This window comes from Lytechinus pictus, chromosome 3, assembly GCF_037042905.1.
Source record: "Lytechinus pictus isolate F3 Inbred chromosome 3, Lp3.0, whole genome shotgun sequence".
Lineage (NCBI taxonomy): Eukaryota > Metazoa > Echinodermata > Echinoidea > Temnopleuroida > Toxopneustidae > Lytechinus > Lytechinus pictus.
Window position 1 is genome coordinate 28,423,379 of NC_087247.1, and position 26,313 is coordinate 28,449,691.

Sequence of the window (26,313 nt, forward strand, 5' to 3'; positions counted from 1 at the left end):
ACTTTATGCCTGTTCAACTTCCAATACAGGTTTAGGCCTGTATTTATGAGATGTTAAGATCTATGGGTGCCTTTTTTATTTTCATTTTCAATTAAAACAATTATTAATTATGTATTAATTTAGTATTAACCTCGATGATACATTTTATTGTATTAAATCGTACAATTTCTGTTGTATTAAGCCCCTTATTAAGCCCTTTTAAAAACATGCTCAGTAGCAGACCCCCCCCCATATATAAAGACAATAGAAGTGTATATAGAATTAATTGAACCCCCCCCCCTTATTGAGGACAAAATGAAAAAAAAATACTCAAAATAATCGACCGCCCCCCCCCCCCCCTTTGACGAGGCAGCTGTCGGTGGCCTGATGTCTTCATTGACTTCTTTTTGCTTGTAAAAATAATATTAAAGAAATAGGGGCTACTCTAATTGTCCCCTGTGAAAATTGATTTGGATCTGCCAGTGCATGAGGCTGCGCCCCCTCCAACGTCATAGCTACCCCATATCTTTAGGTTCTAGCTCTCATATTTTTCAGCTCCCTGGTTTTTTGGAAGAAAAAAAAACGAGGCGAAAGAAAAGAGTGAAATAAATGAAATACGAATATTAATCAAAATTTGAGTTGTTTGAAAGAATTATACTTATCAGAGAAACTAAATTAAATTCTACAACCATGAAGAATAACAGCAATCTTGATAAATTCTGTTTTTTTTTTCAAAATCAGAACCAATCAACCTTTTTCTGATTATTCTGTCACTTTCCATATTTTGGAGAAAAAAATAAAAGTGTTCATCGACGCCCTGTACTGCATGATGAAACTGTATCCCCACTCGGCCCTCGTAACCCCCCCCCTCTCCCCCTCCCCCACCACAATGCCCCTTGCTCATTTCTCTTATCTCACCTTGACCTTAATTAATTAATCTTAACTATTTGGCGGTACAGTCAAACGTGACTGGTCGCCATCATAGTTTCATCCCCAACAAACAAGGAACAAACAATAACAATTCTGTTTTTCGACCCAACATCATTCCTTTCAATACGCGTAAGGCTATACGTGGGCATGCACAAACAACGTGGGTTAACAAAAACTGACCCGCGTTTGGACTAAAATTGTGATTAAAATAAAAATGTTATAAATATGAAAAAAATATGTGTATAATGAAGGATATCTGATAAACGGAAAAACATCAATCGCTAATTCATAAAAATGCTGGAAAAGATTTGACAGAGGTTTTTAACAACGGTAATCAAGGGGAATTAGTGTATGGGTGAATGGCGTTCGAGCTTTAGCCGAGCGTTAGCCGGAGAGGGCGCGGGCCAAATCTGCCTGAATCTGGCAATATGGCGGCGTCCATTAAGCTGACGTTAGCCAGCGGCGACTGCACGTACGTGGTCTCCAGATAATTTTGTAGTGTGGGAGTGAGTTAGTGAATGTGTACTGTACATGTTTAGAGTGTGTTGATGAATTCAGTGGAATATTGCTGAGTCTGCTGAACGGACGCGAACAGAATCACAGATGCATTTAGTTACTCTCGATACCTTGTTCATTGATTCAATGATTGAGTGGAAGGAAAGTAGAATATCTCGGGGTGAAAGTTTCAGGTTTTTTGGTGGTAGGATAGGGGGTCGGGTGTCCAGGCACTTTATATTTTTGAAGCCTTCTTTTTTGTCTTTGGATTACACTAAAGATATGAATTCAATACTTGTAATCATCTTCTATTTTGTTCTTTATAATATTTCCTAACATTTTGTACTAAAAAATGATGAAACTTCACTTGTAGATTTTTTAAAATGACTTTCTAAAATTGATCGTCCGGACACACAACAACTGGGTATACATGGTCATGGAGATGAATGGGAAGGAATTCCTGGCTCCGCGGAGAGTAAGAATACGTTAGTAAATATGATTTTTACTCTATAACACGTTAGAAGCCTCCTGGGGCCTGTTGCATGACGAGATGAGCGATACGTAGGAACGTCCCAGGACCATTCTTCCGAGATAGGAAGATTGGCGACAAATCAGCGCTTTCCGTTTCACGAAGGCAATTTTGTCTTCCATGTCCGCGACATCGTTTGATATCGATAGTATTGGAAAAATATTTAGTCTTCATCGTCACCTGAACCTTTTATTTCTGAATGACGACTTTACATAAAATCCGATATTTCAGTAAAAGGAGATCAAATAATGTTTTATTTATTACTGATAGTAGAATTGATGTATGGAGCTTACTTTATGAGGTTAAAAGAGAAAAAAACTTTAAAGATTCACAAACATAACTAAATAAAATCGAAATTTTCATTATTTCCCTTATTTAGAACACGGTGTCTTTTTAGAGACACCTTTTATTGATATTTCAACGAAAGAGACCCTTGTCCGACATAAAAATTGATTTAACTAAGTAATTTCGACATTTATTAGTTCAATTTTCTGTATTTTTATAGAATACTTGTATATAATGATAATTTTGCAAATTATGCGTTAATATGTTATTTGTTGAGGTAAATATAGGGTTTGAATGGAGTAAACAAAATCAATAGTGTCTGATTGTATGAGACTAAAAAGGAAAATATGAGAGGCTGCGTGTGAAAAATCTAATTTATTTATTTTATTTGTCAGATATAACGCAAGAAATACAAATGTGAGTGTTTAGAGTATAAACATACCTCAGTTGCATGATGAGTAACAGAAGAAAATGAAAATATGATAATTGCTGCAAACATGTCCAAGTGGATAAAGTAGTACTTTGCAATAATAATTAAAACATAGAAAAAGGTGTGAATCAATCCGCAATGGAAAAAATACTTTTACAGAAATAATGCTAAATATGACAACGATCATAAACGCTGGTCATATTTAAAGATGATCACTTAATTTATGGAAGTTTATACAAGAATATAAGGTTTAATAAATAACATAAAAAATATATATGTTCAACATTTCAAAGTTAAGGAGTATAGAGACTATATGCTATGACATAAGGGCCGAAAGGGGCCTACCCTAAGATTTAAAATGCGCCTCTTCGTATGGACTTTCCATAATCTTTTTTTTAATGAACTTATCTTCATTTGTAATGATTGTGATGGATTCGTAAGCTATAGGCTTAATCTGTATTTTAAATTCAATATTAGCTGCTGGTTTTTTGTTTTGTTTCACTGTTTCAAATCCAACAATTAATTTTCATTGATTAAAATAAATCTCAGCAAAAAAATAATTATAATGAAAATAGAATAAAAATGAATAAATGATTTAGCATGTTTAACATCTTAGTTTTTTATGTCTTGTTTTTTTTTTGCTAAATGTTATTGAACACGTTTTTTACCTTACATAATTTATTTTAAAGAAATTTGTTGTTTATCTATAATAAGCATGAGGGGTCGGCTAAAGAGATATAGTGCCGCCCTTTTCAATTGTTTCAAGTTTATTTTTTTAATAGAAAAGGGGCCGGGGGTAACTAAGACGGAGGGAGAATAGAAGAAAACATATTTTTAAAATTTTTTGGCCCTATAGGCCTACATTACCCCCGGGAATAATGCATGTACCCCGGAGAAGTTAAAATGACATCCGTTTTTGGTCGTCCTGCCGTGCAAAAAGACGACCTGAAATTGATGACAACTAGCCCCCATATAAAAAATAACTTGACGCCATCCCAGATAAAATGCATCAGAGTGCAACCAAAAAATGTTTAGAGGTGATATGTCAGTGTGGCTTGCCGTAAATGCATTTTCTCTCAATGCCGACGGTGGCGGGCGGTGTGCAAAGAAGATCATGCCTACGTAGGACATGTCTGGAGGTGTCTTTCCAAGGACCATTCTTCGTATCGCCCAAATCGGCTTTGTGAAACAGTTGAGCGATATCTCGTTCTTACGTAGAATGGTTCTACGAAAGACCCTTTCATGCAACAGGCCCCTGGCTATCATATGGAAGGGGGTCCTAAAGCTACGCACCACTCATCGCGCATGCAGTTTTCAATGGCAAATGCGCGCTCTGTGTGTGGAACTGTGACTGCAGAGTGACGAACAATTCCTATTCATTTTTTTCAATAGAGGCTGCAATAAATCTCTAAATGCAGAGAAAACCAAAAATTGTTTGGAATTTCGGAGTTATATTCACTTTAATTTTATAATAATGTGAACATATTTTAGAAACTGAGGCACAGGAAATACTATTTTTTTGCATGATAAATCGAGTGCGTAGCTTTAGCCTAGGACCCCTTCTACATCGGGCAGCGAAATCAAGACTCCCAAGAGGGCTTCGGAAAACACGGCGGGATTTTCGTATTACGTGAGTTTTGCGTCATTTTCTTCTTGGTTAATGATCTCCTTTAGAATATTTGCCACAAGTTAGTGAAAGATAATTTGTTCAAATATTGAAATTGGTTAGTTTTTATAGATTGAAAACAAAGTGCGTAGCTTTAGGTCCCCCTATCATAGTTCATACGGTAATAACTACAGCAGTAACCCGTCTGCCCTTGACATTTACACTGTGGTCCCACTGATTCACTCTCACGACATGTTTTCTAAAAAAGCGTCACATTGAGTGACAGCTCAACACTATTCACGATTTAAAGCATTTTCCAAACGACTTGTATAATTAAACTTATGGTAGATCAATGGAAATAAATGAAAATAAAAGAAATTGAATACTGAACGATTATTAATCAACACCCTGAAAGGAATGTTATTTCGTAACTCAAACTTACCATCTGTTTTTTTGCCGAGCCGCTCCACCTGACACTTGCATGAAATGACGTGCAGTGCATGCAGCGCAGTCGCTCGCAATCGTCGCGCGATATGTACCGGTACTTACCGTACGTGAATATTATATGCGGCTGCCGCGCCTATCAAATCTCTTGCAATCACTGGAAATACGAGCTGTGTACTGCAACCCCCCCCCCCCTCAAAAAAAGAAAACGAGAATAGTTTAGTACATTTTCTAGAGGTACTTTTAGAATGCAATGCAACTTGATTGTCCACTGTAGCGTTATACTGAGACATCTGTGAGATAATTGTAATTACAGTATGATAATAAATTACATTATGGTATTTAAATATACAAGAACGATAAAAAAAAAACTTTTATCATAGGCGTTGCAACACCCTCTTTAGAATTGTATTGTATTCTTTAGGTTAGGCTATTTTCTGCTTAGTCGCATAATCTGGGAACCGGGGGCGGGATTGCTTCAACCCCCACTTCTAAAACTGTACAAATATATAAAAATGACAGTTGATTATGATTTTTGGCATGGTTAGCCCTGGGTTAGCACCCCTCCGGCTCTCAGCTCATCCCCCCACTTTCAAAACCATTCCACTGCCCCTGTGTAATCGACACATGGAGAAAGAGAAAAACAATTTTAACTCACTTTCTTCTAAGTTTAAAATTAGACATTTGTATTGCCTTTCAATTCCTGGAATGACCAACTTGAGGATTTCATATCATATTTCTTTTGAAAAGACGAAGTATGAAGAATATCACAAAGAGTGGAAATACTGGCTTTGGTAGACAGAATTAAAATATATACCCGGTAGGTAAAGATTTCAATAATTAAAAGGAATTAGGGAAGAGAAAATTCCTCAAGTTTCTCTTCACATCCCATGATCTCTCTCTCTCTCATTATGGGAAAGGTGGAGGGGGGTGGGGTGGACATGTGTTTTTCCAAAACCCTGGACAAAACATAAAAATGACCATCTCATTGTGATTTTTTGCATTGTCAGCCCCCCCCCCTTCAGAACCATGCCGTGGCCACTGTTAGGCCCAATACATGATAAACCTAACAATGACCATAAATCATATTTACATAAGAATTACAGCCTTCATACCACTTTTTAAGAATAAGTTTATATTTTATAGAACAGCTTAATACTTTCCTACTCTTACAAGATTTACAATTATTCTTATTTTCTTGAGTACATCTCCATTAGTACATCTCTAAATATTGTGCATTTTAATGATCCCCTCTCATACTAGGACATCAAAATCATACACCATTCAAAAATCAACAAATAACACAAACCAACGTGCATTCAATGCTGGATGATTTTTTTTCTCTCAAAGAGTAAGATATATCATTTTCATCAATGATAGAAGTATATTCTCTTCCATTGCACACAAATTATACAAGATTCAATCACATATATAATCACATTATACAATTAACAAAGAATCAATCAAGTTGGATGAAAAGTGTGAAACAAAAACACAAATCCTCATTTAATATCAGTATAAGACACTCTGGGCGCCATAACACAAAGGTTAGCGATTGATGGCCTATCAAGATACTTGTTGCATGTGCATGTGGCTCTGTAGACTGACTAGGAACCAATCAGAATTGCTCGTTCAGATTAGCGATTAATCACTAATCTTTGTGTTACGGGGCCCAGGGGGGTGTTTCATAAAGCTGTTTAAATGTTATGCATGACTGGTGATTCTTTCTTGCACTAAATCATATATCCGTATGTAAATGACTAAGCACTAGGACCATGTTTCACTTGTGCATAACACTGTGTGTAACTTCACGAAGAGCTTTATAAAACACTCACCAGGTGGGTGTTTCATAATGCTGTTCATAAGTTACGAGCGACTTTAAAAACAACTATAAATCCTTTCTTAAGGTAAGTTATGTGCACCAATTTTCATTGGTGTTGATGCAGCTTCTAAAAAGGGATCATCAGTCGTTTGTAAAGTCACTTGTAACTTATGAACAGCTTTATGAAACACCCCCTGATCATAAATAATCCTTATAATAGTGATTAATTGAGAAAGGCTGATCAACAAGAATCCATTTGAAGAGTATTTTTGTAGAAAGGACAACCATTACTAGGCTTACATCTTTCACAATCTTTATCTAAGTTATGTACACTTATGAGGACCATAATACCAAAATATATCAGACATCAGTACAATAAACAAAATCATACCTTATTGTATCATTAGCAAAGGTGATAAACTGCACTAGTGCATTCAATGAGTTAAGAATTAATCTAAGACAAGAACTTTAATATCCATAGGGGAGTATTTCTAAGCCCTCTTCTGGCTTCTTTTGACTCCTGAAAATGGTGTAAAAACTCTAGAACAGTGAATTTAAAACAATGAATAAAAATTTGAAAATATTAACTGATTTCTCTTTCAGTGGGTAATGTTCTGTTTTAAGGTGGACTTGATTGAAAGAAATTAAAGAAAAACAGTCCATATCATTGTGTTATTCTGAACATAAAAACTTGCAACTATTATAAGCAATAATAATGATATTAATATGTTAAGCAGGGCCCGCTGGGAGAACAGTTTTCGGAACTGAAGTGGCTACCCTGGGTAAAATAAGACCTAAAGACATAACACATAATATAAAATAAAACAACTTTCAACATTTGATCATTGACCATCATTATCAATCCTGAATGTCTGACATGTTTTTTTGTGAAATGTTTATTAACAAAAATGGCATGGAGAAAATAAAAGTGATCTGGGGGATGCTGTTCACAAAGACTTATGTGGGACTTAGAGTCATGCTTAAACGCCAATGCACATATCATGCTATTTACCACGTACATTATTTAATGCGAAATCTGACTGATGAATATGTGTTCTGCGCATCCCTTGCGCATGATCTGACCAATGCAATGATGACTTATATACCACACACAACTGAAAAATTAAATTAAGTGCGACTCTACTAAAGTCACACTTAAATCTTTGTGAAACACTCCCTGGATTACCTTTTACAACAACATAGTATGATTCACATAAACTCAGTTTCAACAAATGTTACAAATGGAAAATTCTGTAAATTTCAATGTATTAGACATTTCACTTGTGTGGATAATATATTTATTACTAAAAATATGTGATAACAGGTCCATTTACATAGTGAAGCCTCTATACTATATAGCTTGATACTTGTTATCCTATTGTTAACCCGGCTGTAGCTGATTTGCTATATAGACGTAAAAGCATTCAAGGAATAAATTCTACCGGGTGCCCAATCACCTCACCAGGTGCAGCCGAGTGCAGCCTACGTGGATAAATAGCTTTCTGAAGGAAATTTTAATTCAATTAAATCATAATTAAATCTTACTTCAGACATTAAAAAATCAGGGTAGCCGTTTATATAAATGTTGCATATTATTATTTGGCTTTGATTGAAACATGGTAGTAAACATTACTACTAATATTTTTCTGAACTACATATTTTTGGGAAATTCAGAAACACATCTAGGATTTGGCACAACAGAATGACAGAAGACTACCAACAAATCTAAAACTTCTGAACCAAACTTAATCTGAAATACAACCTATTACACCTGAATTTACAACATTTCATTCTTTCCTCAATAGCCTTTTTTCAATGTGGATAAATCATTTTATGTATATTTTCTTGTCATATCTTTTATCTATAATAAGTCCTGTACTTTATCCTAAATAGCAAGTAACATGGGCTTATTTTCATTGAACTTCCTTTTGTTTCTTATTAAATAAGTGATATATAAATATAATGCTTGTTTATATTCTTGTTACTGCTCCCGGGGGTGGTACTTTCATGGCACTTCCAAAACCAAAATAACAATCATGAAGCAGATTTTTGGAGAGAATATACAGTAAATAAAGTTCTCTAATCTTATCCTAGTTCTATTAGCTTGCAGTCCAAGGTTCCTGCCGTGTCCGACACCATGGAACAGGCATTGCATACTGGGTAAGATTAGTAGCATGATTTCAGAGCTTGGTCTTGGTTTTTGGACTAACACTCAGAATAATATTGATTATAACTTGGTTAAACAGTGGGTCCTGGGGTCCATTGCATTAATTTCAACACTTCTGCAACACCCCCTGGTTCAAACTCTGTCCCACTATGCAAGAGGGATATCGGTTCCTGGTCTTAGCCTTGGTCTAAGACCCTTGGAGGTCTGAGAGTGTTGATATGGATAACCTTCAAGTGGGCTGTCAGTTCCTGGTCTTACTTCTGGTCTAAGACATCCAGATAAAAATCAAGAGGACTGTTGGTTCCTGGCCATAGTCTTGGTCTAAGACAATGGGATGTCAGAGAGTGTTGATATGGATAACCTTTAAGAGGGATGTTGGTCCCAGGTCTTAGTTCTGGTCTAGAACTCTTGGATGTCTGAGATTATTGGTACGGATAACCTTCAAGCGAGGGCACTTGGTAAGATTCTGTGCACAGTCAACTGACACACATGTATAGTCCAGGATAAGATGAGTGAGATAAGGCAACGACAACTTGATGATACCTGTATTCAAATGAAAGAAAAAGCATAGTACAACAATTATATCAAAGATCACACACAAACTAAAGATTTACCCATAATAATTTTTACTTGCGCTGAAAAGATTTCTTCCTAAACTAAATATTTCCCAGGTATCATAGAGAGTGGCAGATCTAGAAAGACACCCAGGGGCAAACAAGGAATCTACACCCTCGTCCGAAATCTGACACCAGTGCTGGAACGATGTCTTGTCAGCTTTTCGTGTTACAGGTTTATCGGGAGGGGGGGGGGGGGAGGGGTGATACAGGCCCCCTAGTCTCGTTAGAGTTACACTTTGAATTAAAAAAAAATTATTTGTATATATATTTATGCCTCCTGAGAGATCAAGCCAAGGCATGCCCCCCCCCCTCATTCTGAAGTAAAGACAGAAGCCTGAGATCAGCAGGTGCAATACACCAGGTGAATACCCTTCCCTTTTATGAATAGCGTATAACATTCATAGGTTGTGACTCTCTTATATGGGACCAACATTTGTGTCCTATCCGATGGAAGGAGTGTTTTCCAACTGCATTCACACCTGCACTGAATATATTCAAATTATTTCAAATCCAAATATAGCGGTGAGGCACGCTAACACACTATGCTAGCATCATTTTTTTGGAAAAACATCTGCTGGCATGAGCGGGATACGAACCCACTCATGTTGAGATTGTAAAATCTTATCCAAAAACAGGTGCCCTCACCACCTGAGCTGTGCCAACTCCTTACTCTATTTGCTGAGATAAAGCAGCAAATATAATAAGCAATGTAAACAAGTTGAAGGGATAATGATTTTTATCTATTTTTAAAAGACATAATACACACATGTGGGTATATGCTTACCTTTGTCTGATATGTCTGTTCTACTGAGATTCAGTCGTGATAGGTGAGGGCATGAGTTGATCACATTAGAGAGGAGAAATTTATCTGTTATCCTGCAAAAAAAAGAAAAGAAAAAAGTTTACACCAAATCTTGAGCCAAATCATTCTCATTAACTAGTGGGTGTAAAGGGGAGTGTTTCATGGGGCAAACAATCAGTCATTTTCACTGCCTGATTTGTTCTGAGCCAATCAGATGCAAAGATTTCAGTAGCTTATAACAGTTTTTGTTGAAAATCATTGACTATTTGTTTCATGAAATGCTCCAAATAAGAGTGAGAAGTTGTAAACATTTCCTGTTTTATCCTCTTTTTGAATGTATTGCATACTGTTGAAATTCATCCTGCGACATTAGCTTCATAATTTTCAAAGATTTTCATGAACCTTGTTTAAACCGTATTTTCAATGGATCAATCAATATATTTCAGAAAAAGCCATGTTTATGTTTAACCTATATGACCACTGACCTCTCACCTCATGACCCTCTTATATTAATATATTTGATTTCATTTGAATTTATTCAGACAAATAAAATGAAATATTTACATGTCTCGGGTTGCCAAACAAGGTTAAGAAAAACCCATACAAGTATACATCCCGGATATAAAACAAAATACATAGTCAATGACATTAAACAAGAAATACAAATCGGCAAAATACAAGGCAGATCATATAGCTTAAATTTCAAATTGAAAACTACACCAATTAAGTGATCGATTGTTATTACTATTTGCGGGAGATGATTCCACTCATTATTTGTTTGAGGATAGGACTTCATATAATAATCAGTTCTAGCAAATGGAACATTCATCTTAAAAGTTTTATCATTTCTTCCTATTCTATTTGCTCATGTGCACCTATTCACTTCTCCTACATCAATCATGTTGTGTACAATCTTATAATTTAAAAAAAGGCGATGGTATTTACGTCTTTTTTCTAATAAATTCATTTTAACTGAAAACACAAATGCCATCAGTGACAACCTTTGTTAGGTGGAAACATAAACACCTACTTAGTTTCTGCCATGCTCAGAACTTGAAGCTTATTCAGCTGACCGATGACAGTCACCCCTTGGTCATCTACTGAAGTACGGTCGAGATGAAATTCAAGCAAATCTATCAAACCTTGATGGAGGCAAATGAAAGAAAACCAGGAAAAACTAATATGTACTTGGATTGGTTTTGGATTCCGGTGACCCAAATTTGATTCCGCCTTGATGTACCAGTGCCCTTTATTAAGGCATTTATTCTCATTACTAAGTCCCTTGGAGAGGACCTAAAGCCTTCAGTCCTCTGGTTGCTTGCTTACAAGCATTCATGCTTTCTAGCAATCAGGTAAAAATCAACACCATCGACACATTTGTTATACATTAGTTAAGCTTAAAGATAAATGCCAGTCGTCATAAAGATTTCAAAATGAGTTAGTGCAGAATCCAATCCAATGATTAACTTCATGTCTGTATGTATGAATAAAACATATGTGCCAAAGGATTCTAGAAGAAATTGTGTAATTGCTGAGAAGTAGCAAGCGTGAAATTTCAGCCAGATATGGAGTCTTTACCCAAGCAATAATAATACACTGTCCTACATGTGCTGTACTGATGATCTTCAGGGTGATCTGCAATGTGATCATTTTTTCCAGCTTATAATTTCACAAAGTTCAGTTAATGAAATTGTACCTGGTCCAGATCTATGATGATATAGTGACAATTAACCTTAGTATTACAGTTTTTTTCATGAAATTAGTGTTTACTGCAACTACTTATTTTTATCTTTAAAGGTCAAATCCACCCCAGAAAAATGTTGATCTGAATAAATAGAGAAAAATCAAACTACCATAACGCTGAAAATTTCATCACAATCGGATGTAAAATAAGAAAGTTATGACATTTCAAATTTTCGCTTATTTTTCACAAAACAGTTATATGCACAACTCAGTGATATGCAAATGATTATTATTATCAATTATGACCATCACTCACTTCTTTTGTTTTTTATTGTTTGAATTATACAATATTTCATTTTTTACAGATTTGACAATAAGGGCCAACTTGACTGAAGCATGTAGTATTAGAGTAATGCTAATTCCACATGTTCAGGGAGGAATTAATCTTTGTTTCACTTGACAATGAGGAGAAAATTAAAATATTTCATATTTCATATAGTAAAATACAAAAGAAATAGTTAGAGGATGACGTCATCAGTCTGATCATTTGCATATTGACCAGGATGTGCATATAACTGCTTTGTGAAATCAAGCGAAACTTCAATATGTCATAACTTTTTTATTTTACATCAGATTTTGATGAAATTTTCAGTGTTATGCTCATTTGATTTTTCTCTTTTTGTTCATTAGAACTTTTCATTGGGGTGGACTTGTCCTTTAAATTAGCATGCACAGAGAAAAGGGCTCCAAGTTTGTCTGGGTTGCTGAATTCATGCTTGTTTGAGCATGAATGGGCAGACATTTTCTAATTAAGTATTCTACTCTTTATAAACATTAATCTATAAAAGTGACTCAAACCATATCATCAAAGATGAATTCAGCAAATATATTTGCATTCATTATTGAACCCTTTCTCAGTGTATGTACTAAATAAATTAAGTAATGCATGAAATCTGCATAAACCATGGTTCAAAACTAATTTCAAAACCACTCTAGTGAATTTGGGCCAATGAGCTCAAATCTGTAAAGCAATGAACAAATAACTGTCTGTTAATGAGTTCTCACACATATTTTCTCTTAGGCAATAGACTGATCATTTTATAATGCACAAAGGTTGCACAATCTTCCTTTGTACATTTACTTATGTAACCTGTTTCTTTGTAAACCCATGCTAATAACGTTAAAAAAATATTTGACACTGTTTATGATACCGCAAGTCACTATCATACCTCGGTTATAAATGAAAACCAAGAAAAGCAGTATTCTAACAGTGTCATTGTTGTCTTGGAAGGAAATAAATATTGCTTGAGATAGATTTGGATTGGAAAGACATCATAACGCCTGTGCTACACTACACAATCCAAATTTGAATTTTGGCATAATGCTAGAAATACTAAAAACATAATTTTGCTTTGCTGAAAGCCTTGCGATCAGAGTAAATTTGTATTCTCTTCAAGTTGCAGCTGATGATGACGTCATTATGCTTTGAAACTGAATTTCTTTTTATATTTACAGGGAGGCTTGGGAAAGACTACAATGTCAATTTTAGTATTCATACAACTATTCAGATCTGTGATAATAAAGATATTAAAGGTTCTAGGCAAATGTTATGATTTCTTTGAAAATCGGATCACAACAGATCAAGAAGTGTGTGCTGGGTTTAACTCACCATTCAAGTACTGCATGCCTGCACTGGTCACCTTGGTGTTTGTGATAGTGAGTTTGCGAAGACTGTGAGAGACATAATAGACGGTAATCAAAACACAATAAGAAACACCTGAAACCAAGAATTTTAATGATCTAATCATTTACCCCCAAAACCCTTGAAGCCTGCCCCATTCTTTCTCTCTCCCTCCTCACTTGCTCAACCACCTCCCCTCTTTTTCACTCTACTTTATTGTATAGAGCACTTATCCAAATTGTCAGGTGCTAAAGGTGCTCCTATATCACCCTGGCTAAGCTAGGCTACAGATTCCAGCACTCACAGCTTTTTGAGGAATTACTTCCTGCCGGTACCCATTTACCTCACCTATAGCATACTGTGGATCGATTTCTTACTGAAGAAAATTTCACCACGGCTGGGATTCGAACCCATGATGACCCTCTGTTTTAAAGTCCAAAGATCAATCCACTGGGCCACAATGCACCACTTCTCTAGAGACAATCACACGTCCCTGGTCAAGAGGGCAGTTCTTGGTGGTGTGCCCCCTATTAAAGCTAAATGCAATCACAGCACTTTATTAAACTTGCTTCCTGTGAATTACATTTGGCAGGTTTCTTATGAATTGTGCTTGCCTAACAAATTAATAAGCCCCCTATTATATTCCATCGAAAAGTAAATTGGCGAAACTCCATAATGAAGGACTCTAGTTGCATCCAACTTCGGGGGGCAAACGACCGTGAACTGCCAAAGAGTGATCGTCCCTTAAGAGGCACCCATACAAAGATATTTCTTCCCTCTGTATTTCATACACATGTAGGCCTATAGGTAACACTCTGGATTGATCATAGTGCTAGAAATCACTAATGCATAATGGGCCAAAAAATTTGAGGGGGCATAATATGGAGTATGTGGCAAAATTTCTATTAAATACTGAGCAAGTGAGCAAATATTTTGACCTTTCTAAAGTGAAAATCTAAATTTGTGATAGATTTTGACATACATGTAATATTCAGTAAATATCATATCTCATCCTTACCCCTTTCCTTTTCACTTTTTCCCTATTCTTTTTTTTTTTGTTTTGGACCTTTTTTTTTTGGGGGGGGGGTGGCCCACAAGTACCTCCCCCCCTCCCCTTGTACACCAGTGCTAGCAATGACAAAACTGCATAGGAATGAATGCAACTCCAGCAAGTTAATGCAAATTGCGAGGAGCCAAACAGCAATTACTCCTACAAGTTTTGTACAGAATGGATACTTGCTTCTCATGAGGTATTTTTAGAAATTATCTGTGAAAGGATTTTACCTTGTCATATCAGCAAGATGGTGTATTCCTGCATCAGTGATGTGAATGTAGTCAGTCAAATCTATTGAACACAGTGACATTCCTAGAAACAGAAGAAAGGGCAAGACAACTGTAGACTAAATTCAAGAATCAGTCAATCAGAAAAAGAGAATAGGCAGGGATGCCAACCCCGTAAGAAGAATTGCAGAGTTTTGAGGGATGAAGAAAAAAAGGATTTCGGATGTGAAAGGATTAGTTTGAACTTCCTCCAATAAACACGTGTACACGCATTTAACAAAAAAAGTATTTTTCAATAAATCTGTAATATTTTGTTCAAATAAAGGAAAATGCTGCATCTCTGGGTAAGGGTATATAACAAGCATTGATAAGGGCAAGATTTTTAAGACAGACTCCACTCAAATAATCAGATTCATTACATGATTATTACTAAAAAAAAGTCTCAAAACTAATTTCTAGGTCTTCAAAAGGTTTCATATTCTCACTGTCTGATTTTTTTGGGGCTGGGAATTTTTGGGATTTTTCAAAATTCAGATTTGGGGTACAAATTCGATTGCCAGAAAATAAGTAAACAGGTTTTTATTTACATGTACAAAAGGCTATTTGGCAGGATAAGATACATCAGTTTAAAAAACAAAAAAAAGCTTACCGGCAATACATTTGAGACCATTGTCTGTTGTGGTGTGCCTATCTGGCAAAGATAACTGCAACAACTGTAACCCTAGAAGAAGAAAATCATTTCAAAATCATTAATGTTACCCTTATTTATCCATGGGGGGGGGGGGGAGTAAGGTAAGTTTCTTTGGATTGATTAATTGTCTGAATACATGAAAATAATCGGTCACCTTCCCTTTCTATTTCATGCTGTTATTAAATTGTGCGATTTGATTTAACTGTTTTATGTTGTAGGATGTTGTATGTATGTAAATTGAACTATCATTGCAAATATGAAAAGATTGAAAGATAAAAATGAATAAATATGAAATTAATTGAATACTATTTTTTTTTTCCCATACACAATACTCCAAAATTTCTGGATAAACTTTTCACTTGACCATAAACTTTGATGGCACAACATTTGAAATGCATCATCCTGTTTCAACTTCCGTAGAAAATATGTACTAGAATATTAAAGGCTTGCTGGGGAAGTTTGATACTATAGATACAATTTCTGGCTTGAGAGAGAGAGAGAGACGAGAAAAGAGAGAGAAAACTTAGAGGGAATAGAAAGGGCAACAATATTCTTACCTTGTAGACAAACGAGAGCTTGATCACCGGTGATACCTTCAACATGTGAGATATGAAGTACCTTGAGAGTAGGGACCTGATGAAGCCGGAGCAACGCATCACTCTCTAGACGATTCCTTGACAGGTTCAAAGACACCAGCTGACTCAAGTGACCAATGTGTTCCAAGGATTTCACCTGATGAATAAAGATAGTAATCATTCTGTTGAAATATCCAAGAGAAAAACAACTATATGCACAAAGGGGTATCAAATTAAGGTGACGCTTGACATTTGCTCCGAGCTTTATTTCGTCTAAGATATTGGGTTAGGGTTGCAATAGGGTTTTATGTAAGGATTAGCGTTAGGTTTACAATAGGGTATAGTGTTAAATCCAGGGTTGAAGTTGGTCATTCCATTGTCGCCGGAGCAAATGTCAAGGAACCTAACTTGAATATGCGGTTTAAAGGGACTGAAGAACATTGACTTGATCTTAAAATATCTAAGCTCTAAGATCCCATTTGTCATATGTTTCTGTGATATGTTGTAAAAGTGAGCTCTGAAGATTTGCACCACAAAATCATTTAATGCTTCAAAAAAGTGAAAAATAAAGTGATTAGGAGCACCATCCTGTTTTCATTCCATATACTACATGTGTAGACTCCCAAGGAGATGAATTAAATGATTTTCAGTCAAAGATATCTTGAAAGTGTCTTCAAATTTTTTTTTTTCCTTCCTTGGTGTTTTAAAGAATCCATATGAACAATGTTAAATACAACACACATTGCAATCAAGATTTTTTTGTTATATTGGACCTTTGGAATGTTAATCTATGTCTCTAACTATGGATAGCCAATTGCAAGATTTTTGTCGAGACAGTTGTGCTCTCAATGTTATCTAAGCTTCTGGGAAAGTGATATGAATTCACATTTGGTTGCTTGGTCTAAGCTCTATCATCTGACAACTGCTGGTGGGTGTTTCATAAAGCTGCTCGTAAGTTAAGAGTGACATTAAGAATGACTGGTGATCCTTTCTTGAGGAAAATGGTACATTCATTGGCGTCTATGGCGATGGTTAAGCGCGTAAGAAAGGTTCACCGGTCGTTCTTAAAGTCGCTCTTAACTTACGAACAGCTTCATGAAACGGCCCCCTGGGCCATGTAACATCAATCTTGATCATGTGGCTGATTTCTATGATTGATTGCATTGATTATTGTGTATTATCAATTGTAAAAATCAGCCCACAATCAATCGCTTAAGTTTAAGTTACAGGGCCAAGGCCTGGTGGTAAGTGTTGAGAAACAGGAATCCTCAAACTTACCTGTGTCTGCTCAAGACCAAGGTTCCTTAACTTTGATAATCCTGGTTCAAAAAATAAAAAAATAAGATAAAGGTCAAAGGTGAAAGATTATAAATAAAGAGGCATGTCATAGATTTTACACACTTGTAGGGAAAATTATCCCGTTGAATAATACTAAATTCTCTAACACCAACAGGTAGATTTACCTGGTTCATGTTTAACAAAGATTTGTTATAATAACAAATGCAGTATTTCTATAATAAGTTCACTATCCGCCAATCAACTCGATGGATTTTGGTAGATTTGAACTGTTATTGCAAATTTTTTATAACAAGTTTTATAAAATGGGCCCCTTATGTTGACTGGAACCAGATGATCCCTGCACAAAACTGGAAAATCCAGATGAGTAGATTAAGAAATATGGCATGCATAACGCTTCTATACATTAATTTCATTGATATTATGTTTGAACTTGAATGTAAATCTTTTGAGAAAACAAAAAGAACATTGGACATTTAACTCTCAGACTGAATTCTATAAGCATGAATTTTGTGCTACTTTCACTGGTTTCCTTAGAACACCAGAGTCTGGTCGCATCGGATGGATTCGATGTTCCGGAATCTATGACTCAGGCCCAATCCAAATCAACTGAAGTCTCTGACAAGCTGATGTACATTTCTCATTACAAAGTCCATGAGAGCAAGCATTTTTGTTTTTCAAAGCAATAAAGAGAAACAACCACTGCTGATTCAATACCCACTTGCTAGGAAGAGTATTGCCAGGTCTGTTACACCGGTCCTGTTCAGGCTCAGGTTTGTGAGGTTGGGAGGAGGGACAGCAACAAAGGCTTCGATACCAGCATCCGTCACTGAAGTCCCTTCAAGTAGCAATGTTGACAAACTTGAAAACACTATCAAAAAGAAAGAAAATAAGACCAAGGATGATTGCACTATTGATCACTGGATAACATACAGATCTTTCATTGAACATTCACTTAAGGTGGAGTATACCAAAAGAACAGATCAATGCTAATCTCTGTAAGCACACATTTCTTCTGACGATATTTGAATATTGTCTAAGCTGATAATTATAACGATGATATTGTTCCACTTCCATATAGTACTTAATACATCCAAACAACGTTTATCAGTGCTTTACAGATATTATTACCCAAGACATAGGATCCTGGCTTGCCCACACAATGTATACACTTTCTACACTCCCTGGGGAGCAATCCAGCAAGACATTTCATATTCAATAATAAAAACATTATTTCACTTATCTATAGCTTCCAATGCCTCCGTAACGTCTCTACAAATGTCCCTTTACAAATAAATCATCACCCCACTCATCAGATTCTGCCTTGCCAATACACAGTGAAAATGAACCCTCTCCACTCCCTGGGGAGTCTTCCAGTATAACATACCTTGAAGAGTTTGGAAGACCTTGTCAGTAAGACTCTTGTTGTTGCTCAGGTTCAAGTGCTGAAGCTTCTTCAGACCTATGGTGTTGACAAATTTAGAAATCATGAAGTTTGTTCTCCGGATATATTTTGGCAGTATAAAAAGACACTGTGTCACTGTATTGTATGTTTTAAAACAAACTTCAATAAACAGTTTAAAGCTTTTATAATCTGTTGGGAGTGAGGGATATTTTGGTTTTCCCATTGACTTTTGCATTTAATTCCACAGCAGGCAGTATTCACGAAAGCCTGTTGGAACCAGGTTGTGAAGCAATGCAGTTCTAGATACTGGGCAGCACGGCTAGCTCTATGCAGAGCATGATGCATACATGTATGTACAGCATAGCAGCGCAGCGTACATGTGTCTGATGAAAGCCTTATCATAGAAAATGACTACTTCTAAGAGATTTTCAAGTTTTGGTGAAGATGAATTTGATAATATCTGTGATCAACAAAGATGCTGTGTTCCGTGAGTTTCTGCATGAAAAATCTCTTACATATAATGCAATATGCATTGGACTCAACTGGCACTTGAAAAGTGAGCACCAAGATCTGATTAATATTATCAAAGATTCAGAATTTGACAATGAAGCATTTAAAGCTTCATCTGTGGAATTAAAGGAAATTGGAAAAGGAGAACGTAAAGCATCATATAATCCAAAACCAATAACGACTAGAAGAAACTATATGAATCTGACGTCTTCGATCAGAGCTTACCGTCTGAGCTTCAAGACAAAGTTTGGTTTGAACTAATGTTATGTATATGCCGAAGAGGGAGAAAACAACTTACAGGCACTTAAGAAAGATCTGAAAATGGTCACCAAAATGTGACACAGGCGGTCAATGAGTCAACAAAAAAAATCTGGAGAAGATGGCAGAGCAGCTAGAGCAGGTGACGGAAAATGAAAACTGTCCCGTTGGTTCGCTTGAAAAGAACCTTTCAAAATTGAACCCTGAATGCAAATTCCTATTCCAAACTACAAAGCCTTCTGTCCTTAGTCCCTAAGACAGTCTGTGGTTCAAAATATGCCCGGACGAAAAAAATACACACTTGGAACTGCTGTGTTCCAACTTTCCAAAATGCTGAACTGTCAAAAACATATACCATTCACTGTCTTTGTGCTAAGTGTAATTCTATTCTGGATGGAGAAGGTTTTAAGAACAGAGACATTTGTAAGATTTCAGGCCATGCGAATGAGTCCAGTCTTCATTCTTATACTGGTAGAGTAACTGACACTAAGAAGCAGCAGATGTCTTGATGCCTTGTTTCAAGCCATTGACATTGGGGGAAAAATACACCTGAAGTTCCAAACAAAGGCCACGCCCTAAACCTACTCTTCATGCTATCGCTTGTCCTAATGCAAGTTTTGTACGACCCCGTCCAGAACCACATGATCTTGGTGAAGAACTGAACTTTGATCTCAATCTTGAGATGGAATGGTTTGACTTTCAAGAACAGAGGTATCTGTAGCAGATAAGGAAATAGTTCAAAGTGACACAGATCTAGTCCAAAAAATAGAGCCAGATTCTAACAACAGGTCTGCCATAAAACTACAACCTGCAAAACACATCAGACGATGATGAGCCCATCTGAATTCTACAACTGCAATGTGACTCTCAATTATTTCAACTCAAAGTGATGTGAGAATCTTTGTAAATAAGTTCGGATTTGTCCCCACGGCCCTTAACATATTTTTTTCACCACAAATAATTACCTTTTAATATTTACTCCAACATCACATTTAACCTTGGTCTGGTTACCTGAAATTACTTTTATCCAATCGAATACACTCATGTAAATTCTATGAATATTTTTTTTCTCCATTTATAGAATAATAAATAGAAAGTGTAATACTGTAATCTAAATGAAAAAGAGTAATGATTACTGCATCAAGGTAATGATTGACAGCTCTACATACAATGTTTATAGACCAACTGATACCATCACTTACTTGTAATATGCTGTAGACCCTGATCTGTGATAAGAGGACACGAGGCAAGATTGAGAGAAGATAGATGGATGTGAGGACGTACAGTCTGAAGGAGTTCATTGGTCGTGTACTTATAGCAGTCTAGGGCAAGACGTTGCAAGTGGCTGCAGGAGAAAAAAAATAATAGGCATTTATACACCACCATCTATCTAGAAATAAACTACTCCGTCGTGCACGATTACTATTACCACGGCTTTAGCTCGAGCTGCTGTTTCAACCGCTGTGCATTGGAGGAAGGGATTAATTCTGCCTGGGTACCCTTTCACCTCATCTGGTAGAGTGCAGCACAATGTGTGTAAATTTTGTGCTGAAGAAAAACACACAATGGCAGAGATTTGAACCCAAGACCCTCTTATTGAAAGACAAGGGTCAGTGAGGGTAGACTTCGCCCTTACGTAGGATGTATGCATATATATATATATATATATATATATTCAGTGCATGGGTTGATAGAAGTACTACAGACACAAGTGCTGACTTTGTACTTGTGGAAGATATGTAAAAATCAGTATACAGCATGTATAAGTATTCTTCTGAAACTTGCAAACAAAGATATTCATGGAGCAGTGATAGTGATAATTCTAGAAGGTACAAAAATTGTACTGGTGTAGAGGTGTAATGTTCTAATGGAGATTATTCCAGACCATAGATCACAAGGTTCAGGATTCAATCCCTGCCTCGGCACTAACATCCTCTGGCAAGGCATGCCATTGATCTACATTTCCACACTTGACCCAGGTGAGGTAAATGGCTATGTGTTAGGAATTTATTCCTTGAAATGCTAAAGAGTACCTTATTGGTATAGATGCTACGGCTGGGGTAATAATATGCAGTGGCAGCTATGCTGAAGAGGGGTTAGTAATAAGCAGTGCTTAGAAGCATTTGTATTAAGCAATAAGTGCTTATCATTATCATCAAATATCAAAAAGGTCAAATTAGACAACTTGACTGTGAGTTGGCATATTATAGACAGATTGATAAGTATAATTTCATTCATTTCAGAATAAATGCTATTTTAAGTAACTGTTGCACAACTTACCAAGGAACAAACATCATCAATGTTTTTGGTCTGAGATGTCCCGACTTCTTCAGCTCCGTCAGCAGCCTCTCTGCCACCATGGGAGGCACTGCTTCCAGTCGGCTGAACCCTGTCTGGTGTCCTTCCAAACGCTTGGATGTACACTTGACACACATGTCAAGGAGGGTTGGGATGGGTCTCTCCGTGGGTGGGGAGGTCTGACTGGGAGGGGGAGGGGCAACATTGACGAGTCTCTGTAACGCTGCAGCAGCTGTGTGGATACAAATGAAATGAGTCTTAGACTAAGTGTAAAGTGGACCGAATGGCAATGGCACCATATTGATAGTAGACCAATTGGGTTTCCCCCATGTGTTAAGGCCACCGCACACCTCACGACCCGACTGGTCTACGACTGGCTTGCGACTGGGTGAGGGGAGATGTGACGTCACATCTCTTGTCATTAAAGGAAAATCGTAAGGATTTGACATGTCAAATCCTTCTGACTTAATCGCAAGCTCAATCCAACTTCCAGCCAATCAGACAGCAGAGTTGCACGACGCGTATAATGATAAACGCGCATACGCAATAGTAAGCGCATTTTCTCAGTTGCTATGGCAAAAAGCGCATGCGTGAGTCGCAGACAGCATGGTAGTCGGATCGCAAGGTGTGCGGTGTCGAGGCTTATGACTACCTTGCGATTCATATCTACTCACTCAGTCGCAAGCCAGTCTGAACCAGTCAGGTTGTAAGGTGTGCGGTGGCCTTTAGAAGTAGACCAATTACTTGTAGACCAAGTGAATATAAATTCAACATATTATTCAAACTGCCTCTACATGTATCTCCTAAGTCGCAATATGACCATTTTCACATTCAAACTTTTATTAAAACAGAAACGAACCAGAAGCCTTAACAGCGCCACCTAAAGTCCTCAACTCCTCACATCTGACCAGTATAATGCAACATTCTGAACCGTGTAGTCTTGTAATACAGGCCCACTTAAATGACAACACACTAATTCACCACTTAATGTACATTTCTTACCATACTAATTATGTTACCAACTAGCAAAAACAAGTACTTTTCTCTCAAAAACATTTTAGTTTTGAATAAAATAATAGTCTAATTCATTTCCTGTATCATTGATGGTTACCTCAAAATGAATATTTTTAAGACTAAATCTACAACACACAGTCAATGATAGACCGTTAAAATTTTTGGTTAGTTCGTTCCTCCTTTAAAGGACAAAAGTATTACCGATACGAGCAGGACTTGGTGCCACTTCCTCTCCTTCTCCGTCATCTTCTCCCTGTGCCTGGGCGAATCCGTAATCGAACCTTCCTGGTCCATCAGCATCCAACCGCCGCCCTTCTCCCCATACGTGTTGACCAAATCCTAACAAGAGAGTTTGATCATTCATGTTAAAGCCAGTCTATAGCTGTGGAAAGTCCCCCAAAATGTATCTATGATTATTCCAGTTCATTACTAGATGATATGAATGTGTATGCCCTATGAGCAAGGACCCACGAATGGTATGATTGAGTATTGACATTCAAACAGGTTGCACGCTGGTAATGCAGTCTGCAAACAGGAATCTCTCGTTCTTGAAAAAATCATCTACAATTGTGCTTCAGAGCTTTCATCTTGAATAACATATATTCATAACATATTACTAGGTTCATGTTGGTTTTCTAAAGCTGTAAAGGAGTCTTTGATACAACTTGGTAAGGATCAAACCAAGGAGCTGCTTCTGCTCAGAGACTGGCACTCTAACCTGTAACAGTGACCATGCACAATATATTTACACATCTGAGTATAATGAATAATGAAATGGAACACAACCAACCTTGTCCTCCTGGTCGACCACCACCTGCTATCATACCAGCCAACTCAGGTGGAACCGCCTGGCCCCACATATCAACCATGCCCCTGTCATCATCCTCCATCTCTTCATCCTCTACCCCATCCTCCTGCAGACCACCCCCCAATCCGGCCTCATCCACCGCCATCCTTTCGTCTCCATAATCTCTGCCATAGAGTCCCTCTCCTGCATTTTCTTCCATCTCCATGGCAACCGCTTCTCTCTCCATCTCGCCCTCTTCTTCCCCAGGCTCTTCCTCCACCCGTCGCTCCCCCGTTGCCTCTCCCAAGGCATGACCTTGCCCCCATCGGTGGACCGGTGGTTGCACGCCTTGAGGTGGTAGAGGGGGCATGGGTTCAATCCGCCCACCGGACCTGAATCCGGGTAATCTTCCGGAAGATGGTTGGCCTGTGTTGAGGTCCTCAGGCAAGCCGGGTGCTTGAGCTATAACAAGCATAAGAAAGTCAAGTCCAATCCGAAATGAATATTTTCATCATATACAACTATGCAGTTTAAATCAATATAACTGTAATTCCTTGAAAAATAAACATACATATAAGCTGACATCATACTTTTCAGATGATATGCTTTTTTATTGCACAAAGACTTAAAACAAAAATTACAAGTACTGTGGTCTCATTAAGTAGTTTAATGATTATTTTTTTATTTCAATTTTTTTTTAAGTTTTTTTTTCTTTGTGTATTTCTACTTTGAAAAGAAGGAAATGAATGGAGTCTATTTGCCGCTCAAGGATCAGATGATACAAACATAAAATCACCTTGTGAGGGACTACCTGTCGTGACAACCAGACTCCCGCTCGGTGTAAGGCCTAATTCATGAAGAGACTTGGTTACCTCCTCTGCAGAAAACACTTTCCTTGGAAAAGGCTGATAGGAAAAAAGATAGTGAAGTTGTGAATATGTGAATGGTAAGAAAGTATGAATGCTTGTAAGCAAGCAACCAGAGGACCAACAGCTTAAGGTCCTCTCCGAGGGACCTGGTAATGAGGATTTAAATGCCTCACCAAAGGGCACAAGCGCACCAATTGAGAATCGAATCCGGGTCACCACAATACGAAACTCCCGCTCTACCACCTGAGCTATTGCGTCTCTAAGACTCTAAGGAATTGTTCAAAAAGAATTAAATGTGACAACAATGTAAAGACATTTCTTTTCTTCAAATGAGAATGTCTTTATATTTCAATACAAGCACATTCGAATAGAGAACATTTCTTTGTCCTTTTTCTTCACAATAGGGGTGGACCCCCCCCCCCCAATGATAAGAGTTGCAAGCAAATATATACATCTTTTACATCACTAAACTACTTATAATGAATGCTTGAATATCACATACCTCTAAATTCAATGTAAAAAAAAAATGTCTCAATTCAACGTTAAGGTAACTAAGGCTGTTGCTAACACCTAATTATTGAAAAATTGGATAATCATTTCTTGTATAGCACACATCACATCATGATATACTATTCTATACACTTCTAAAGGACCTGGATATTACTATCCTCACCTGGCAGCTTCTTACACCACATAGAATTTCAAGATATGAATCCTGTTAGGTCCCAATTTACCTCACCTGGGTTTGACTGCTGCAGTGTAGATCTTTTTTGCTGAAGGAAATTATGCCATGGCTGGGATTTGAACCCATGACCCTTAATTTCAGAGTCTAGAGACTAATCCACAAGGCCACAATGCTCTCATGCGTAATCATATCGAATCATATCATGTAACACATTCACAATATCAATACCTGCATTAGCTCAACATTGTCACCCAGTGATGAGTGATGTTCTTTGATCTTGGTGATGACATCACTCAAGGAAGTACTAGAAGAGAATGTCTCCCTCATGTGTTGGCCTGAAGGAAGACGGATCTGCAAAGAGACATAGATTAAGACTCACTTTTTCATATCATAAAAGGCATTTATCCAGTGGTATCTATCTAGAAATAATCTATTCCAAGGTGCACTATTATTAAACGATGGGTTCAAAATTAGCTGCCGTTACCAGTGATGTGGATTTAAGGAACTAATCCTGCCAGGTAACTATTCACCTCAACTTGGTAGAAAACACACCCTAACCCTGACATACAAGGTGCATGCCATGTATGATGTATTTAATCCACAAACAAAATTATATTATACATACGGACAATTCACTGTATAGTTTAATGTGGGGTCATTCATAACCAAAAATGATTTCATAATCTGTATTCACGGAAGTGTGTTGACAATAATGCTAAACACAGCTCACTAAGAACTGTTTGATTTGATTGATTTGTCTAAGAAACAAGTGGAATGCCTCTGGCCGTCTCACCTGCATCACGCGATTCAATAGAGCAGCAGTGCTGATTTTGAAAACTACTATAACTCGCACAAGACGTTCAGTGATACTTGGTTACTCTTATTTCCACGTTTTATGAACTAGACCAATACACTTATAGAGATATGATGGCAATTCAACAAATACCCCCAACGTGGCCAAAGTTCTTTGACCTTACAATTACATGACCTTTGACCTTGATCATGTGACCTGAAACTCGCACAGGATGTTCAGTGATACTTGATTACTATTATGTCCAAGTTTTATGAACTAGACCAACACACTTTCAAATTTATGGCTGTAATTCAACAAATACCCCAATTTGGCCAAAGTTCATTGACCCTAAATGACCTTTGACCTTGATCATGTGACCTG

At 37.1% G+C, this 26,313-nt stretch overlaps 2 protein-coding genes across 3 annotated transcripts in view; both read right to left on the reverse strand.

Moving 5' to 3' along the window:
* Positions 1-4,791, reverse strand: part of LOC129257494 (transcription factor TFIIIB component B'' homolog) — a 31,148-nt gene extending 26,357 nt beyond the window's left edge. The window contains exon 1 of the mRNA XM_054895829.2: positions 4,697-4,791. The gene's annotated coding sequence lies outside the window, so the exon portion shown is untranslated. The remainder of the gene's footprint in view (positions 1-4,696) is intronic.
* A 1,221-nt stretch (positions 4,792-6,012) lies between these two features.
* The window catches only part of LOC129255729 (uncharacterized), a 30,812-nt gene continuing 10,511 nt past the window's right edge, over positions 6,013-26,313 (reverse strand). For both annotated transcript variants that reach the window (XM_064096759.1, XM_064096760.1), the window contains exons 6-21: positions 25,368-25,490; positions 24,382-24,490; positions 23,589-24,047; positions 23,000-23,137; positions 21,767-22,016; positions 20,689-20,831; positions 18,701-18,775; positions 18,035-18,184; positions 17,296-17,336; positions 16,000-16,174; positions 15,401-15,472; positions 14,755-14,836; positions 13,459-13,520; positions 11,137-11,248; positions 10,089-10,180; positions 6,013-9,230 (exon numbers count right to left, since the gene is read on the reverse strand). In XM_064096759.1, coding sequence (XP_063952829.1) covers positions 9,076-9,230; positions 10,089-10,180; positions 11,137-11,248; positions 13,459-13,520; positions 14,755-14,836; positions 15,401-15,472; positions 16,000-16,174; positions 17,296-17,336; positions 18,035-18,184; positions 18,701-18,775; positions 20,689-20,831; positions 21,767-22,016; positions 23,000-23,137; positions 23,589-24,047; positions 24,382-24,490; positions 25,368-25,490 — 2,238 coding nt within the window. In that variant the 3' untranslated portion in view covers positions 6,013-9,075. The remainder of the gene's footprint in view (positions 9,231-10,088; positions 10,181-11,136; positions 11,249-13,458; positions 13,521-14,754; positions 14,837-15,400; positions 15,473-15,999; positions 16,175-17,295; positions 17,337-18,034; positions 18,185-18,700; positions 18,776-20,688; positions 20,832-21,766; positions 22,017-22,999; positions 23,138-23,588; positions 24,048-24,381; positions 24,491-25,367; positions 25,491-26,313) is intronic.